Genomic DNA, 19,122 nt, shown 5'->3' on the forward strand with positions numbered 1-19,122 from the left:
TGTGATGACTAAATGGGATAATAAATATGTAGTCTTTTTAATATAATGCCTGGCATTTGGTACATACACAGTAAATATTTGCTATTATATTTGTTTTAGGGGACAGGCCAAACTGCCGAAAATTCAAAATATGGTGGTTTGAATAGGTAGAACTGTATTCACTCACAGGTCCAGGTTGGCAGGGTAGCCCTTCTCCGTGATGTCGTTCATCCAAGGATTCAGATGTCTTTGTTAATCCACCTAGTCTGGCATGATGACCTCTTGTATGTGGTCAAACCTGGGTCACTGCTACTTTTTTGCCCCACTCTGCAGAAAGTAGGGAGGGGAGGAAGTCTAGAGCAAGTGCTTTCTAGACCAGTGAGTCACCGATCTAGTACATAACAAGTTATACATATCACTTTTTTGTTCACTCTATTGGTAAGAACAGCTAAAAGCTGTAATAGAATCAGGGAAATGTCTTTTTTCTAGGCATTCATATACACAATTAAAGCTCTGTTACTCTGTAAGAAATGCTGGTGTTTACGGGACAAGTTACCAGACAGATTTTGCAATAGCTATGTCTGCTACTATTAAATATTACTACTAGCTAATAGCATTACTATTATAGCAGAATTACCTCATACCTGTACAGTGTTTATGTAACTTCAATTACATGCACTAAGATGGGTGAGGGAAGAGTGGAGAGATAAGAGAATGAATTTTCCCTGCTTCATGTGAGATGAAATGGGAAATATGAGTTATTTTCTGAGTATAATTCTTGTGTTTAAAGATAGATATTTTTAAACAACATAAAAACCAATCACTTTATCTGATGGAGAAATAGCAGTCTGGTCCCGTATTGGGAAAAGGCTGGCTAAGCTGGACTGATAATGTGTTGAGCTCTTGAGAGGTACCTTCCTGTGAGATTTTCAAGGATAATTTCAGCTATTTCTTACTCTTACCTTATTAGCTGATTTAAGAACTTAACACATAGATAAGATTCAACTACCACTGCACTATTAAATTATTATATTACTTGGAAAACTTTTGTTACCCAGCTGTTTAGTTTACTAGTCACAGTATATTGGGCAATGAGAGTTTTTCAGTTAAGAAATTTATAGAAGTTGAGTCCCTTATAGTTAGACAGAAAAACTGATGTTCTTGTTTTGAGATAGTGAACATCTCTGTTGAAAGAAATGGAGAATAACTGCCAAGGGTGTCTTTTTATCATCATTTATTTCATACTTTTACAAAAGGTGCTAAAAGAGTTTTTATTTTGAAGCAAATAGTAGAATACATCTTTTTTTTTTTTATTCAGGAGCTTAATCCCCTGTGGGTATACTTTATTTTAAGCAACCCCAAATCGTTAAAAATAATTTTCCACTAGAAATGAATTAGGATAAATGTACTTTAATTATTGCTTCATAGAAATAATAACAAATTGTTCTCTTTTGTACATTTGTCTCATGGATTAAAATGATTTTGTTGGCAAGATTTTTCTTGCTTTTACTATTTGTAAGAAGCACATTTGCTTAGCTAAATGAAGTATAGCAGTAAAATATTTTAGAATCTTAGATGAGACTTAGAGGTCATTTAGTCCAACCTACCTCTGTGTGCAAAAATCCCTTCTAGAACACTCTGTTGGGTGACCAGTCCTTTTTCTGATGTTTCTATAATAGGGAGTACATGGCCTTTTCATTTCATTTTTTACAGTTCTGTTCAACATAATCAATACTGTAAGTGTCAAACCCTGATGTGCCCAGAGCAGTTTTTGTTTCTCAAAATTCTGAATCTAACCAACAGTCTGATTGCTGCCTGGGATTATGAAAATTACTTGGAGTTCTGTTCTTTTGCCATAAATTATGCCTTGGGAATTTAGAGATCATTTTCTAACTTTCCACTCAGTGCACAAGTCTCTTCCACAGCTTTCTGATCCCATTCCAGTCCTAGAACAAAACAGGTGTTTGACAAACACAGATTACTGAATATGATTTTTGTGTTCACTGTTGCTCTTAAGAAAGTGAGTGCTCAGTGTTTGAAGAATGACTTGGGATTACAAGGCCTCGAATAGCCAGGGATTTGTGGAGCTGGACCTAAGCTTAGCCCAAAAAGCCAAAGCAGACTTGGAGATGAGCAATGACATGTACTTACTCTTACCTCAGACTAAATAAAGATCCATTGGAATGGGAAATGAGAGCAAGGGACGCATTGGCAAAACTGATCTTTGTGATCATGAGGGAAGCCTCTCATCTTTGTGTTTTCGTATATGATGGAACACTTGGAGGTAGTAAGTAGTGGTATATAAAAGATCCTCCAAAATTGCTTCTATGTTTCTGATTCTAGGAGAAATCTTTGACCAGTGAGGTAAAAATCATGAGAATTGTTACTCTTAGTTCAATATAAAAAATAATGTTTTAACAATTTTTGTAAGATTCATTAGTTTCTTACTGCTGAAACTATTATCTTCTATACTAGAAATAATATAAATATGAGAATAGTATCTTTTTTCCAGTCTTCACATCTGGATTATTTGAATTCTGGAGTTTTTAATTGACATTACAACTTTATTTCTGTGTAGTATATTTATTATTCTGCCTTTGTAGGAGCGGTAAATCATCTTGTCTGGTATTAAAAATGATTAACATGAACTTATTAAGATCTTGGCTACCTAAAAGGTTATATATAATCTCCAGGCTTATTCAGATAGAGTGCTGGATGTCAAGGGAGAGAATGTTATGTAAGACACCCGTGGACATACAATCTGGGATTTTATTTTAAAATTTATATTTATTTATTTATAACATTTATTTAACATTTATAAAATAAAATAACAAGTGTTATTTTCCATAATGAAAAGCAAAAGATTGTTTGGGATCCATAGGTATGATTTATTAGAAATTGCACATAAAGGGTTAGAGTTGAAGTTTGGGGTTTATAGGCTTAAGATTTTTAACTCTTTTCAATAGTACAATGCATAATTAATAATCTCCCTTTTTCTATCAAATGAGGGGCATTCTACATTCTAATTCTTTGCAAAAACTGAAAAGTATATCATATTTGGAAAGTAGAGTGGAGGTAATCCAAATTAACCTTACATAGTGACTTCACACATATACTTTGAGCCAAGACATATAATTCAATGTGTCTTTGTAGTTGATGGCCCTTTATACTTACAAGTAGAAAAAGATATTTCTTGCTGTGGGTCTAAGCATAGAGGACTCTGCCATGATCTTCTCTGTAAGGAAGTTTTCCATATAGGTACTTGAAGTTCACAGAGAACTTTTTGGAGTGGGGATTATAATTATTTGAACAGTTATGGACTCTTTTGAAATTTGATGAAAACTACAGGCATTTTACCCAGCAGAGTACCTATGTACACATTTACAAATCTTTGTATACAGTTTAAGAGGGATGCATGTTTATTGACCTCTTAGAGGCCATTCTTCTAGAACATCACAGGTGCCAGGTTAACTATCCATGCTGAAAGTGAACCTCAGCCTGGAAATGTAACTTAATGAGGACTTATAGGATATCTGTAGCTTCTTTAGCCAAAATGATCTTGTTTTCTGCTGTCAGGATGTTAACACTCTCAACAATAACAGTTTGGACATTTAACATTTCTGACATTTAAAATTTTTTGGTATATTTTTTAACTAATATTATTTTTAAACCTTTTTTTCTTAATCTTGTTTATTCTTATGTTTTTAAAGTCTTACTCTTTTGTATCACATTCTTTAAAAAATGCTTTTTATTGTGAAATGTAGCAAACTTACCGAAACATCATTAAAATACAAATACACACTTTAATGAATAATTTTAAGTGGAACTATCAGCCAGGTCAAGAAGTAGAATATTGCCAGCCCTCTAGCAATCTAGACTCCTAGTCAAAATGCTCTCCTTTTTGGTATAAGTAGTCCCTAATCTGACTTTTAACATATTTATTTCCTTGTTCATTATAATTTGACCTTCTCTATATTTACCTTTATATATATAGACATTTATTGTATATGTTCTTTTTGTGTTTTGCTCTGCTTCTCAAAATTATGCTTTTGTCTTTCATGGTGCTGCAGATACCTGTAGTTCATTTATTTTCATTGTTGTATCATTGTCTATTGTATGGCTATACCACAGTTTGTTTATATTCTATACTTTGATCAAGATTATCATGATATTTGCCCAAGAGAACTTTTAATTTTATCTTTTTTTTGCCTTTGGAACAATTCTCTTTCCCTTAATAGTGAAGTCAGATATTAACTTGGAAATTTGTTACATGTAAATAACTTGAGAATTTAAATAAGAAATCGAAATCATTAATGAAGTTTTCTTATTATCTGTTATTTTACTTTCAAGACTGCAGTCTATAATATACTTTGTTTCTAAATATTTCATATATATTATATACCTGACCATCAGAAAAGTTAATTAAATTCAGCAAATATTTGAGCATTGAGCATCTACTATATGCCGGCACCGTTGTAGGTGCCAGGGTTGTAGTATTTTAATAGACATATGTTTTATTCACGATATATTGTTAAAATAAAGCCCATATGTTTTTGTTTTAGGAAAGATTATAGTACAGAAAAGTATAAAGTGAAAAGTTTACCTTTCAGTTTCTTCAGCCCTATACCCAGCATTAAATTTTTTGACTATCCTTTCTAGAAAAAAATGTAATAATGTTATATATCTATATCCTTAAAATATTACATGGTGAAATCTTGCTTTAATTATGAAATTGCCAGAAACTTAAATTAGTAAAAGCACTAAAAATAGAACCAGTGCTTTATCTTCTCATTCTTCTATGTTAATTTTTCCCTCCCTGATTTATTATAAAAGCAAGAATCATGGGAAACATTCTACTTTTATATATTAAAAATCATAAGATTTATTTATAAGGCACAATAAAATTTACCTATGGGAAATAATAACTTTAAATTGCTATATATCTGTATTGTTTGTTTTTCCCCCTCTCTTAGGCATTGTTGGAGACCATGTTTGGTGTAAAAGTGATTATAACAGGTGATGCGTTTGTTCCTGGAGAAAGAAGTGTCATTATCATGAACCATCGGACAAGAATGGACTGGATGTTCCTGTGGAACTGTCTGATGAGATATAGCTACCTCAGGTTGGAGAAAATTTGCCTCAAAGCCAGTCTCAAGAGTGTTCCTGGATTTGGTAGGTTATTCCCACATTATTTTAAGTGGCTCATTCATTTCATATGTAATGTACCCATACTAACACTATAGAATAACTTAGTAAAGTCTACTTAAACATTAAAACCATTCCCATTTATTTTCCTCCCCGAGCCAAAAATAATCCCAGTTTCTTTTCTCTTTAGTGGATCTGTTATGACAGATGACTTTATTTTAATCTCTTTTGTGAAGCATCTTATTCTGAAAGAGAAAAACGATTCTCAAGGAAGTGGATATAGCACCTAAGGACCATTCAAATTCATTTTAAAGGATATGGATTAATAGTTCAGTAACTTTTTATTGTACATCATACTTGTAATTTAGGCCAGAAAGTGGTCTGTGCTGATAAAGTACTTGCAATTGACTGATTCATTCCCATTCATCTAATAAATATTAATTGAACACCTATTGGTTCCAAGCATTACACCAGGTGCTGGTATTTTCTGGACTTCCCTAACCCATAGATTTTTTCCCCCCAGTCTTTTTATAGTGCTTATATACTATAATATTAAAGTTCCTAGAAATGTTTATTTTAAATGGTTAGAAATATACCATATTCATTGTGTATAAGAGAAGTAGGGGTATTTCAGTATTGCATGATACAACTAAATTGCCTTCTTTCTGAACTTACTAGTTAATGTGATGTTAAGTATGAGGAACAGATTATAAATATATTCAAACCAGTTATTCACATATTGGTATATGAAGCACCCACAATATTCCTGACAGTTTCATCTATTACATCTATACTTCTGTGGTTTTCCTGTGTAACATTTCTTATTTGAACTCTTTGTCTTTATCAGGGTACTGAAATGATTTATGATTTGTGAGGCCAAAGGACAGGTACTGTCCTCAGAATAGATTAATAAGGGTGTTTGTGGTTAATTTACTAAGTGTATTTGTGTTTTAGTTGCCTCTCTGCTTATAGTTTTGTCTTTCTCTTTGCCACTTTCCCAATATAGTGGCCTCAGAGTAGTCAGATTTCTTACATAACAACTGGCTTTCCCTAGAGAAAACACTCCCAGAGGACCAGCAGGAGCTGCAGTGCATTTTGTGACCTAGCCTCAGAATTCATAGAGTTATATCCGCAGTATACTATTGATGGAACCAGTCACTGTCCTCAAAGATTCTAGAGGAGGGAGCATAGACCCCACCTTTTGATGGGAGATGTGGCAAAGATCTTAGTATCACAACTACCACATCCCTAAAAAGACTGATCAGGAAAGAATAGAAAAGGCATATATTGCCAATAGCAAGAAGGACAATGTCTTATTCCTAATTCTACATGAAATATAGTAACAAGATATTAAAAATAAAATCATACCAATAAGATTCAATATGTATATGATGTCAACAGAGAAAAATACAACTGACAAAATATGACAACACTAAAAGAAAATGAAAAAAATCACAGTTGTGGTAACGAAGAGTAATGAGAAGATGGAATCCATAATTAAAAGCCTTCTTAGAAACGTTTTTGGAGGACAGCAGCAGCTGCCTGATTTTCTTCTCAGGCTTTAAAAAAAAATTCACAAGGACTCAGGGGGTGATGGCGGAGTGGAAGTGACCTCCTAGATTCGTGCTCCCGAAGAGGAAGGCAGGGATCTCAGCCTGCCACAATACTAGAGGATCACTCCCCTGCAAGAACAGCAGTGTGAACCCACGGAGAATCAGCGTGGGACACAGAAAGCAAGAAAAGACTGAGGTGAACGGGAAGTAAGATCGCGAAAATCTGGAGAGTGCGAGATGGACAATAGAGAGTGGAGCGTGGGACGGCTGTGCCCGCCTCATCAGCGAGTGAGGGGGGTTCAGCCCCACAGGAAATCGGCTTGTTTCCCCACTGGCCTCCACACCCACTCAATTAGGGATCTGCCTGAAGTCGGTGCAGAATCACTGCAGGAGACGCGGGGCTCTGTGGAGAGGAGACATTAGTGGGAAGCAGCCTGGACTCCTGGAGCTTCTCCGCCAGGACGGCGCTGGGCGGGGAGGGTCTGAGCTGGGCTACAGCTAAAGGCAGTGAGGACGGCTGAATCGCCACTTTCACTCAGCTGCTCTCTAGCCTGGGTGCTACTGTGGGCTCCTGGGCTCGCTGGGTCCCCTGCTCCGGCACCTGCCAGCCCCTGAACATTCACCCCCGGCGCCGGTGATCTGCGGGTGGGCAGCGCCATTTTCGGGGTCCACGGCCTAGCCGCTGCGGAGCCATAGGGTGCCTCCCCTAGTCCGTGGACCCTGGCTAGGAGCTCCGCCCTTGCGTGAACACTGAGTGCTTCCCCAGTCGCAGAGTGTGGAGCGTGGACCTTGCGGACATTGGGGCCGGAGCTGCAGCTGCTGGGGCGCTGGGCGAGCGAGGGGACCGCCCCTCCCCACCCCCCGCCCGCAGCCAGTGTCTTTTGCACGAAAAGAAGCAGAAACCACCCCTGGAGAGGAAGAGCCAAAAAAAAAAAGTCACTTTTTGCCTGCAACCACTGTGAATCCTGGCTGCTAATTGAAAGTCAACAGCACAGTGACTTAATTCGTCAAACCGGTCTTAGGTCAAATCAATCCTCTGGGGCTGGACCTACCAGGAGCAGCCCCCCAACTGAGGTAGAAAAACTCTAAATAATACATAACAGGCTCCCCCTAGTGACAAAGAAAGCAACACATCTAGACTGCTACACAGCCTAAGAACAGAGCTCACGGTGTGCCGCTATCCAGACTAAAGCTGAAAGAAGAGATCTAACGATTGACCCAGATGGGGAGGGCTCAGTGAAAGAACTTGGGGAGTATAAAGAATCAAATGGAAATCTTGCCCCCAAAGAGGAAAACAGCTCTCTACCAATTGACACAAACCAGATTCAAAATAGCAACATGTCACAGGAAGAATTTCAAATATGAATTATAAACAAGCTGAATAATATGCAAGAAAAAATGGATAACCAACACAAAGAAACCACAAAAAAAATCCAGAATTTGGAAGAAAAATTCACTAAAGAAATCGAAACATTGAAGAAAAATCAAACTGAACTCCTGGAAATGAATTTATTCAGGGAGCTACAAAACACTGGAAAATCTCAAGAGCAGGGTAGATCAAACAGAAGAAAGAATCTCAGAGATCAAAGATAACGCTTTCCAATTAAATAAGTCAGTCACAGAGATAGAGCAAAGAAATAAGAGAAAAGACCAGAGTCTACAAGAAATGTGGGATTATGTGAGGAAGCCTAACGTGAGAGTTATCGGCATTCCTGAGGGTAAAGAAGATAAAAAGCAAGGGTTGGATAAGCTATTTGAAGACATAATTGAGAAAAATTTCCCAGGCCTTGCTAAAACTCTAGATATACAGGTTCAAGAAGCTCAAAGAACCCCTGAGAGATTCATAGCAAATAGGAAGACACCACGGCACACAGTTATCAGACTGACCAAAATATCCACTAAAGGGACCCTTCTTCGAGTGTAAGGAGAAAGAAACAAGTAACATACAAAGGAAAGCCCATCAGAATTACGCCAGATTTCTCAACTGAAATCTTACAAGCAAGAAGAGGCTGGGGCCCCATTCTCACTCTTCTGAAACAGAATAATGCCCAGCTTAGAATCTTGTACCCAGCTAAGCTAAGTTTTGTATACAAAGGAGAAATTAAGACATTCTCAGATAAACAAAGACTGAGGGAATTCACCAAGACAAGACCAGCCCTCCAAGAAGTACTCAAAACAGAGTTACACATGGACCAGCATAAGAAAGACCCACGAATGTAAAACTACTCAAGAGCTAAAGATCAAATCCCAGCTACCACAATGGCTCAAGAGAGAAAACATAGCAATGAAGTTCTACTCAACAAGATGAACAGAAATCTGTCCAACTTATCAGTTCTCTCAATAAATGTGAATGGCTTGAATTCCCCACTCATGAGACATAGACTGGCCCAATGGATAAAAAATTACAAACCAAGTATCTGCTGTCTTCAGGAAACTCATCTAACCTGCAAAAATGCACTTAGACTGAAAATAAAAGGGTGGAAATCGATATTTCAAGCAAATGGAAGCCAAAAGAAAGCTGGCGTGGCAGTTTTAATCTCCAATAACTTATTTTTTAAAGCAACAAAAGTAATCAAAGACAAAGATGGTTACTATATACTGGTGAAGGGCACAATTCAACAAGAAGATATAACTATACTTAATATATATGCACCCAACTTAGGTGCACCCAGATTCAGAAAGCAAACCCTACTTGATCTGAACCAAATGATAGATAACCATACTATAATAGCCGGAGACTTTAACACCCTGCTGACAGTACAGGACAGATCCTCCAAACAGAAAATAAACAAAGAAGTAATGGACTTAAATAGAATGCTAGAACAAATGGGCCTGACTGACATCTACAGGACATTCTACCCAAAATCCACTGAATATATGTTCTCTCATCAGCTCATGGGACATTCTCTAAGATTGACCATATCCTAGGACATAACGCATGTCTTAAAAAATTTAAAAAAATAGAAATTATACCATGCATCTTCACAGATCACAGCGGAATAAAAGTAGAAATTAGCCCTAACAGAAATTCTCATTTCTACTCGAAGTCATGGAAGCTAAACAACCTTCTCCTGAACAATTATTTTATAAATGAACAAATCAAGATGAAAATCAAAAGATTCTTTGAATTAAACGACAAAGGAGACACAACTTATCAAAATCTGTGAGACACAGCTAAAGCAGTCCTGAGAGGAAAATTTATTTCCATAAATGCCCAAATATTTTTTAAACACAATTTTTGAGTTGTTTTTAAATTTTTTTTCTACTAATAATTTGTTGTTGCTAGCATATGGAAATGCAATGGATTTTTGTATCTTTCAACCTTGCTAAATTCAATTATTTGTTCTACATCCTTGTGGGTTCCTTGGAGTTTTCTGAATACATAAATGTATTGCCTGTTTGTAAATATAATTTTTCTTTATTTCCAACCCGTATGCCTTTTATTTATTCTTCTTGACTTGTTGCACTGGCTGTTCCTCTAGTATAATGTTTAGTAGAAGTGTTGAGAACAGACATCCTTGCCATGTTCCTGATCTTAGGTAGAAGGCATTGAGCCTTTCACTGTAGAGTATGATGTTAACTGTAGGTTTTTCACAGATGCTCTTTTTTTTTTTTTTTGAGACAGAGTGTCACTTTGTTGCCCGGGCTAGAGTGAGTGCCGTGGCGTCAGCCTAGCTCACAGCAACCTCAAACTCCTGGGCTTAAGCGATCCTACTGCCTCAGCCTCCCGAGTAGCTGGGACTACAGGCATGCACCGCCATGCCTGGCTAATCTTTTCTATATATATATATTTTAGTTGGCCAGATAATTTCTTTCTATTTTTAGTAGAGACGGAGTCTTGCTCTTGCTCAGGCTGGTCTCGAACTCCTGACCTCGAGCAATCCACCCGCCTCAGCCTCCCAGAGTGCTAGGATTACAGGCGTGAGCCACTGCGCCCAGCCCACAGATGCCCTTAATCAGGTTGAGGAAGTTCCCTTCTATGCCTGGTTTGCTGTGACTTATATCATGAAATGATGTTGGAGTTTTGTTTTATGCTTTTTTTTTTTTTTTTGAGACAGGGTCTTGCTTTGTCACCCAGGCTGGAGTGTAGTGGTACAATTACAGCCTCAAACTCCTGGGCTTAAGCGATCCTCCCTCCTCAGCTTCCTGAGTAGTGGGACTACAGGTGTGTGCCACCATGTCCAGCTAATATTTAAATTTTTTATAGATATGAGGTCTTGCTATGTTACCCAGGCTGGTCTTGATCTCCTTGCCCCAGGCTAGCCTCCTGCCTTGGCCTCCCAAAGTGTTGGAATTACAGGCATGAGCCACTGTGCCCAGCTTTTTCTATATCCATTAAAATGATATGAAATTTTTTTTCTATTAATATTAAATTGCATTGGTTGATCTCTGATGTTAAACTAACCTTACATTTTTAGGATTATCTCCACTTGATCATTATATATTAATCTTTTTAATATATTGTTAGATTCAATTTGCTAATAGTCTTAAAGGATTTTCATATGTATGTTCCTGAGGGATTTTGTTTTATAGTTCTCTTTTCTTATGAGATATTTGTATGGTTTTAGCAATGAGTTGGTCAGTATTCCTTCCTTGAATGTTTTCTGTAAGAGTTTGTGTAGAATTGATGTTATTTCTTCATTAAATGATTACAGGAATTCACCAGTGAGGCCATCTGAACCTGGAGTTTTCTTAGTGGGAATGATTTTAATTACAAACTCAATTTTTAAAATTGATATAGAGCTCTTTAATTCTTGTGTTTCTTATTTGTAATTTATCTTTACAGGAAATTTTCTCAAAAAAAGAAATTGTCTAAGTTGTCAAAAAAAATGTCAGACCGAGGCATCAAGTAGAAGTAGTTCATAATATATTTCTGTTAAATCTTTTAATAGACTATAGCGTCTATAGTGACATCTTTCATTTATTTCTTATTTTTCTTATTCAATCTGGCTGGAGTTTTGTCAATTTTACTCATTTCCCCCTAAAAGAATCAGCTTTTGGTTTCATTGATTTTTTTTCCCTTCCCCCCACCCCGATTTTGTGTTTTCAATTTCTTTGATTTCTATTCTTTATTATTTCTTTACTTTTTTTTTTTTTTTTTTAGTTTAAGATAGAAGCTTAAATCATTGCTCTGAAACCATTCTTCTTTTTTAACACAGACATTTAGGACTATCCTTTTTCTTTCAGCACTATTTTAGTTGTGTTCCATATTATTTTGCTGTGGGCTACATTTAGCCCAAGCCTTTACAGCCTTGGAGAGGAAAACATACTCTGGTAGTTTTCCATCTCTCTTCCTGCAAGTGAGTCCTAGCTCCAACCAGAGTCTATCTGCTTCTGTTCCCTCTTCAGTACCTTCTGATGATTACTTTTGTCCTATGACCAGATTTGATAGTTGTTTTCTACAGGTATGATTTGTCTGGTATAGTCTTACTCCATTATGCTAGACAGTGGAAACTTTTTCCTCTTAAGCATTTATAATATTTTTAACTATTAAGAAAATGATTCCCTGAGCATAGGATTTTAGAATTGGCACAGAATTTAGACATTATTTAGTTCTTCTCTATGCAATGCAGGGATCGTCTCTGACTCATTCCTTTCTTTTTTAATTAGTTATCAAATCCTAGTTTTTTGTTTGCTAAATATAAAAATGCCCTGTTTTCTATTATGCTGTTAGTGACTTCTAGTTTGCAGCTGAGCTGATTGCTTGATCCTTTGATTCATCAGCCTTCTTCCTCTTCCTTTACAGTTCCACCTTAAACATTCAGTGGCAGTAGAGTCCTTCCCACTTTCCCTCTGTGTATGATCTGTGAATCCCTGATGTGAGCCCTGTGCATAAGGGATTATTCTTGTCTATCCCAAGGCCTACTTGGATGTTGATTTGTAGAAGGCGGATAAACTGTCCTACTCCTTGCCTTTCAGAGATCCATATTAGACTTACAGTTTTTGAAGTGTCTCCCGGACGCATATTCTCTTTCCCTGGCCACCCACTCTTGATTGCTCCTGCTCTGCACTGGAATATATTTTTATCATTGCAAAACTGTCCTCCTACAAGACAAGGGGAAAATTCATTCTAGGTTCCTATTTAAATATTTCATTCTTAACTTTTTCATTTGCCTATTTTCTTTTTCTTCATGAGTTGTCAGTTTCTTATAGAGTGTCTTACACATAGTTTTGCGATTATTTGTAAGCTTGCTAAGATTTCATGAAAATGAAAATATTAATGGGAACAGATTTCAAATTGGAGAAAAAAAGATTTTAGAACCTTTAAAACAAACAAAAACAAAGAAAATTAAGCAAGGCATAAGTGTAGACAGCAAACAAAACAGCATGTTTGCAAATGATAGTTAAGGAAGGAAGGAAAGTTGGAGTTTGTAAGAGGAAATGAGAGAAAGGGAAAAGAATGGATGCATCTTAGTGGTCAGCTATGTACTGCTACAGACTATACTCAATTTAGCTTGTTTGCAATTTGGTGTGGTTTTAGGAAATATTTAAGATTGTTATTCACAATTATTTCCAAATAAGTGTTTGTATACCAGATGTTTAGAATATAATCATCTGGTCTATTTAGTTTGATTACAAATGGCTAAAGGAAAATTATACACCTGTAGTGCCAGGTTGGAGGATGGATGAGAGTTTGGAATTAGAAAGTTGTCTTCTTAAATTAAGTATAAAAGTAACAGACTTATGTAACAGGATAGGAAAGAAGTCCTAATTATGTGTATTTAGGTTCTAGGTCGAGTTGTAAAGAATTTTGGTAAATTAACTAAACTGTTTAGAGTTTGCCAAGATATGTGATATTAGAGTTTAAGAAAAAAAGGTATTCTATAGATTTCACCTGTTTTTAATGGTGGTATATACACACACATTTTTACTTTTAGCCAAATTTATGACCACTTAATAATAACTAGTGAAATGAAATATTAAATTTGAAAGTGTCATAAAAAGTCCATTTGCCTGGTGATTTTGTGCCAGGAAACGTACATGCCAATTGTAGCTACCCAATCCATGACTTCTTGGTTTTATGGGATCATTAATTAATCACACTTGAGTCCAAAACAGTTTGAGGCTTTTAGGAAGCATAAAAAGAAGAGTAATATTAAAGAGATAGTGATTTAAAAACTGGCCAGGTATGTATTCAACTAAAAATTTTCCTGACATGACCTCATGATTTCAAATTAATTGTTTCAAATTGTCATATGATTATGGAATTCTAAAATTGCAATGTAATGTAATGGTAAAAACTAGGAAAATTACAAATTGTGATATCTAGATTGTTCAGAATAAAATCAGAGAGAAGTCAGCAGGAACAGCTTGCCCTCTGATGATTGCTTTCATCCATTCTCAGTTTTTTAAGACATGGAAAGACTATGAGTGGCTGCTGAGAAACTCCTGTGGTGGTCTGCTCTCACAGGATAATTGAAACCAGGTAGGAAGCTACTCTTAAGTTCAGCCTCTCAGAGTATCAACTGTCTGCCAAAATATTAAAGAATTTTTTTGTTGAATCTCACAGAAATGATAGAATTTTATTTTAAATGCCTTTGGTGTTTTTATGTGCATTTTTTTTTAAAGATCATGAGTAAAAACAACTGAGTTAAAATCTTTTGTACACCTTGTCAGTACACTAAGGAAACATGATTATAAGGCATGCTGCTATTACATATGAAAGTGCTTCAGTACAGGGATTATATGTGGATTGGAAAAATCCATTTTTTGTGGTCAGATTTTCAGTTTTATCTATAGTTCATTAATGTATTTACAAGTGTTAGTGTAAATTTACATAAATAAAGATGTCATTGCTAACACATAGTTTTAAGAAGTACTAAATTTATTAAAGTCACTTAATTTATTTTCTATCATATATTAAGCACAAAGAATAGATGTCTTTCTATTTGAGATATTCACTGCTTATAACTATATTGTAGTAATAATTCTCACAAGCAGACTTTCTGGTGGCCTGGCTTTCTTCAGTGAATTGATTAGTTTATGATTTCCTATTATATTTAAATCATATAAAGTTTCACAGACTTCTTTGTATTATGCCATTTATTACTAAACAACTAAAGACCAGAGATGGTGTTTTACTAATTTTAACAACGAACTTCTTTTTTTGTTTTTTACTTTTTTTCTTTTTTTTTTTTTTACTTTTTTTCTTTTTTACTTTTTTTCTTTTTTACTTTTTTATTTATTTTTTTACTTTTTTTTTAAATTTCAGCTTATTATGGGGGTACAAAAGCTCAGGTTATATATATTGCCCATGTCCCCCCCATCCCCCTGAGTCAGAGCCTCAAGCGTGTCCATTCCCCAGACAGTGCACCTGGCACTCACCATGTAGTCATACCTCCATCCCCTCCCCCCACCCCCCACCTCCCCGAGTCAGCACCTTCAAACATGACCATTCTCCAGACGGTGCGCAATGCACTCATTGTGTAGGCATACACCCATCCCCTCCCCCTCCCCGCCTCAGTCTGATATCCAGTTGGTATCATTCCCCAGTGTGCATTTAGGTGATGATCAGGGAAACCAATTTTCTGGTGAGTACATGTGATGCTTGTTTTTCCATTCTTGGGATACTTCACTTAATATAATGGGTTCCAACTCTCTCCAGGAGAACCAAAGAGATGTCGTATCACCGTTATTTCTTATAGCTGAGTAATACTCCATGGTATACATATACCACAATTTACTAATCCATTCGTGAATTGATGGGCATTTGGGTTGTTTCCAGAACTTCTGTGATGTACACATCCCATGACAGAGGATGAAAATACCCGATACTGGCTTTCTCCGCTTCCTGTCAAACGACCATTTAAACTAGCTTCACCAAAGGGGCATATGGGAGGAGTCTGTTGGAGGCTCTGGGAAAGATTTTCCTCCTTAATAAGATGAAAAGGTTGATGAAGGGACTATGTTTCTTCTTTTCTGCTTTTGGACATTATTGTTCAAGTACACAATGCTTGGAACTTCTATAAGCATTACCCCCAAGAGAGGATGTCCTTAGACATCAAGAGGATGGCAGAGAGAATGTGAGAATCCTGGCTTCTGAATCAGCCATGGGGCCATACTTTCAATTTATGTGAGAAACATAAAACCAGGTTGTTTATATGACTTTTAGATTGATGTTCTGTTATTTATAGCCAAAAGCATCCTGATGTAACTTGCTTTCCTCCATTTCATGAAGCTGTAAAGAAAAGTATCCATGGATTTACTCATTCAGTAAATTTTATTAAATGCTTATCATGAATGAAGATTTTTATGAAAAACCATCAGATGAAGTATAGTAGAGCATGGAAACATTTTAGTTCTGCCTACAAGGCACACATACATCTCTGTTTATTTTTGGATACATAACGGATCATTTCATCTTAGTAATTCTACTGGTATTTGAAACATAAATTCTTGTAATTGTTGATTTTGTAGTTTTGGTTGCCAGAGTTGCTTGTCTGGGATGAGTTTTGATCCATTTTGTGGGGATGAGTAGTTGGGGGGGCGTACCTGTTGGGAAGAAAAGCTCAATTAAGTTAAGTCCGCTGCTAGGAAGTTTACCAAGATTATACTTCTTTTTAGGATTACATTGAGAACTAAGTAATTTTTTAGGTGGCATTGAGATCTTTGTAACTTAAATGAAGCTTTTTTTTTAACGTGTTAGCTGACTTTTGAACTAAGCTCAAGCCCTGACCTGTGTGGAAGCTGACAATTTCCTTGACCAGGAGAAATGGCTCTGGGCTTTAAGGGTATCTAGTCAATCACTTACTGACGTTAATGTAATTGGTTACCTAAATTGGATGTCCTGTTGATGTGCACCATCTTTAATACCTCAGCAGATTTACATTGCTTCAGGCAGCTAGACATCCCAAATGTGAGCTGGGAAGCATATTTTGCCTCTAGGACTTTCATTACCCCCAGGTCTGCTGAAAATTAAGGAATTCCTTTGCCTAAATTAGTAATTACATTCCAAAATGATCTAAAAGGTGTGCTTTTGTAACAGGATTATTTTAGGAGAAAGCAGTAAAAGAATTTGAGAGAAGCTTTAGGGTTTTGAATCTGCTTTGTACTTAGTGGAAAAGTACATACAACAATCAGTTTTGAACCAGCTTTGAAATGGCACTTTGCAATAATAGTAAAAAGATATAAGAGATGGACCTCTGTTGCATTCTAGTTGTTTGTTAACTTTAATTTTGATAGATAATTTGACTCCAGTGCCTTCAGTTGTTCTTTCTCTTATGGCTAACTATCTGTAAACTGTGATGGAATTTTTTTTTACAGAAGAAGGCTCATACCTGTAATCCTAGCACTTTGGGAGGCAAAGGTGGGAGGATTGCTTGAGGCCAGGAGTTTGAGACCAGCCTGGGCAACATAGTGAGACCCTGTCTCTAAAAAAAATACAAAACTTAGCCAGGTGTGGTGGCATGCACCTGTATTCCCAGCTACTTGGGAGGCTGAGGCAAGAGTATCGCTTGAGCCCAGGAATTGGAGGTTGCAGTGAGCTATGATGATCTCACTGTACTCCAGCCTGGGCAACAGAGCAAGACCCTGTCTCAAAAAAAAAAAAAAAATAACAATAATAAACAAAAATAAAGAGAAAGACAACATTGCAAGACTGGGGGGGAAATGAATTATCTGTTGTATTTATTATGTATGTCATTATCTTTTTTAAGAAGCTATGTGGCTTTTTTCCCTTGTGTATATATATATTTTTTTTTCCTTCCCTGTCCATAGTGTTTCCTGGGCCTTGTGTATTTCTTATCATAATAAATCTAACAGAAAATATTTTCCTTATGTTTGAAGTCAGGTGTTTCTGAATGTTATATCATTGTGTAATGAATACCAGGCAGGGACATATTATGTAGCCAAGAATTAAAAATGTTCTTCCAAAATGAATAAAATGTTAAAACTGTATCTTAGAAATGTTACCGATAATCTTCAACTACTACAATCCAGTATTATGGTATAGTAAGTGAATTCCAAGTAAGAATATTTAGGTCTTGATTTTAGAATGGAAGGTGGCCATTATTTGTATTTTTAATTAAGCAGAAGTTTGCATCAACAAATAAATATTCTAAAGCAGTGGTCCCCAACCTTTTTGGCACCAGGGACTAGTTTCACAGAAGACAATTTTTCCATGGACCAGGTGTCAGGGAATGGGGTGTCATGGGGTGGGGTGTGGTGCAGAGCTCAGGCTGTGATGCATGGCCTGTTTCCTAATAGACTGGTACCAGACCATGGCCCAGGGGGTTGGGGACTGCAGTTCTGAAGTAAACTTTTTATGTGGAATAATTTTAGGTTTATTGAAAACTTCAAAAACAGTACAGAGAATTTCCCTTCTTTACCCAGCTTCCCCTGATGTTAACATCTCACATAGCCATGGTATGTTTCTCAAAATAAGAAATTAACTTTCTATAATACTGTTAACTAAACAATAGACTTTATTCAGATTTCACCAATTTTTCCACTAATGTCCTTTTCTGTTCTAGGATCTAATTGAGAATACTACATTGTTTTAGTCATTATGTCTCCTTAGTCTTCCTTCATTTTGTGGGTCTGTCCTTGCTTTTCATGGTATTGGTTAAACATTTTATAGAATGTCCTTCAATTTGGGTTTATCTGATGTTTTCTCATGTTAGACTGGAGTTATGGGTTTGAGGGAAGAATTCTGCAGAGGTGAAGTGCCCTTCTCATCTCATTATGTCAGAGAGGTTCGTGATATCCACATGACTTAACACTGGTGAGGTTAATCTTAATTCCTTGGTTGAGGTGGTATCTGGTTTCTCCACTGTAAAGTTACTGTTTTCCCATTTACATACTCTATCTGCTAAGAACAGCCCACACTCAAAGGTTGGGGGTATTGGGGGGATTAAGCTGTACTTCCAGGAATGGAGAGTTATCTATATATATTATTTGCAATTCTATAAAGAATATTTGCCCCCCTATTTATTTATACCAATATGGATTCATCAATATTTATTTTAGACTTTAGGTTATAATCTGTTACTATCCTTGTTTGTCTTGTTGCTGTAAATGTTCCAGCTTTGGCCATGGGAAGTTCTTGAAGACTGGCTCTTGTGTCTTTGTAACATACCCCTGTCTTTTTTCTTCTAACCACTTACTTTAAGACACTACAAATACGGCAAGTTCGTCTTTTATTTTCCCTACCCCAGCCCTAGAACTCAGCATTTCTCTGAGGAGCCCTAGTTCCTTTTCTTGAGCAGTGGTATGAGAAAGTAAAATCTAGGTAATGGTCGTGCTCTGTATTAGTTTCCTACTGCTGCTTGTACCACAAATAGAGTGGCTTCGATGACACAAATTTATTGCATTACAGTTCTGGAGGTCAGAAGTCTGATGTGGGTTCTTCTCCTGGGCTAAAATCAAGGTATTGGGAGGACTGATTCCTTTCTGTAGGCTCTGTGTGGAATCTGGTTCCTTTCGTTTTCCAGCTTCTAGTGCACAT

The 19,122-nt window shown here is 36.5% G+C and overlaps 1 protein-coding gene across 2 annotated transcripts in view; it reads left to right on the forward strand.

Moving 5' to 3' along the window:
* Window positions 1-19,122, forward strand: part of LCLAT1 (lysocardiolipin acyltransferase 1) — a 168,844-nt gene that overhangs the window by 65,432 nt on the left and 84,290 nt on the right. For both annotated transcript variants that reach the window (XM_045549330.1, XM_045549328.1), the window contains exon 4: window positions 4,953-5,151. In XM_045549330.1, coding sequence (XP_045405286.1) covers window positions 4,953-5,151 — 199 coding nt within the window. The remainder of the gene's footprint in view (window positions 1-4,952; window positions 5,152-19,122) is intronic.

Source organism: Lemur catta, chromosome 4 (assembly GCF_020740605.2).
Source record: "Lemur catta isolate mLemCat1 chromosome 4, mLemCat1.pri, whole genome shotgun sequence".
Taxonomy (NCBI): domain Eukaryota; kingdom Metazoa; phylum Chordata; class Mammalia; order Primates; family Lemuridae; genus Lemur; species Lemur catta.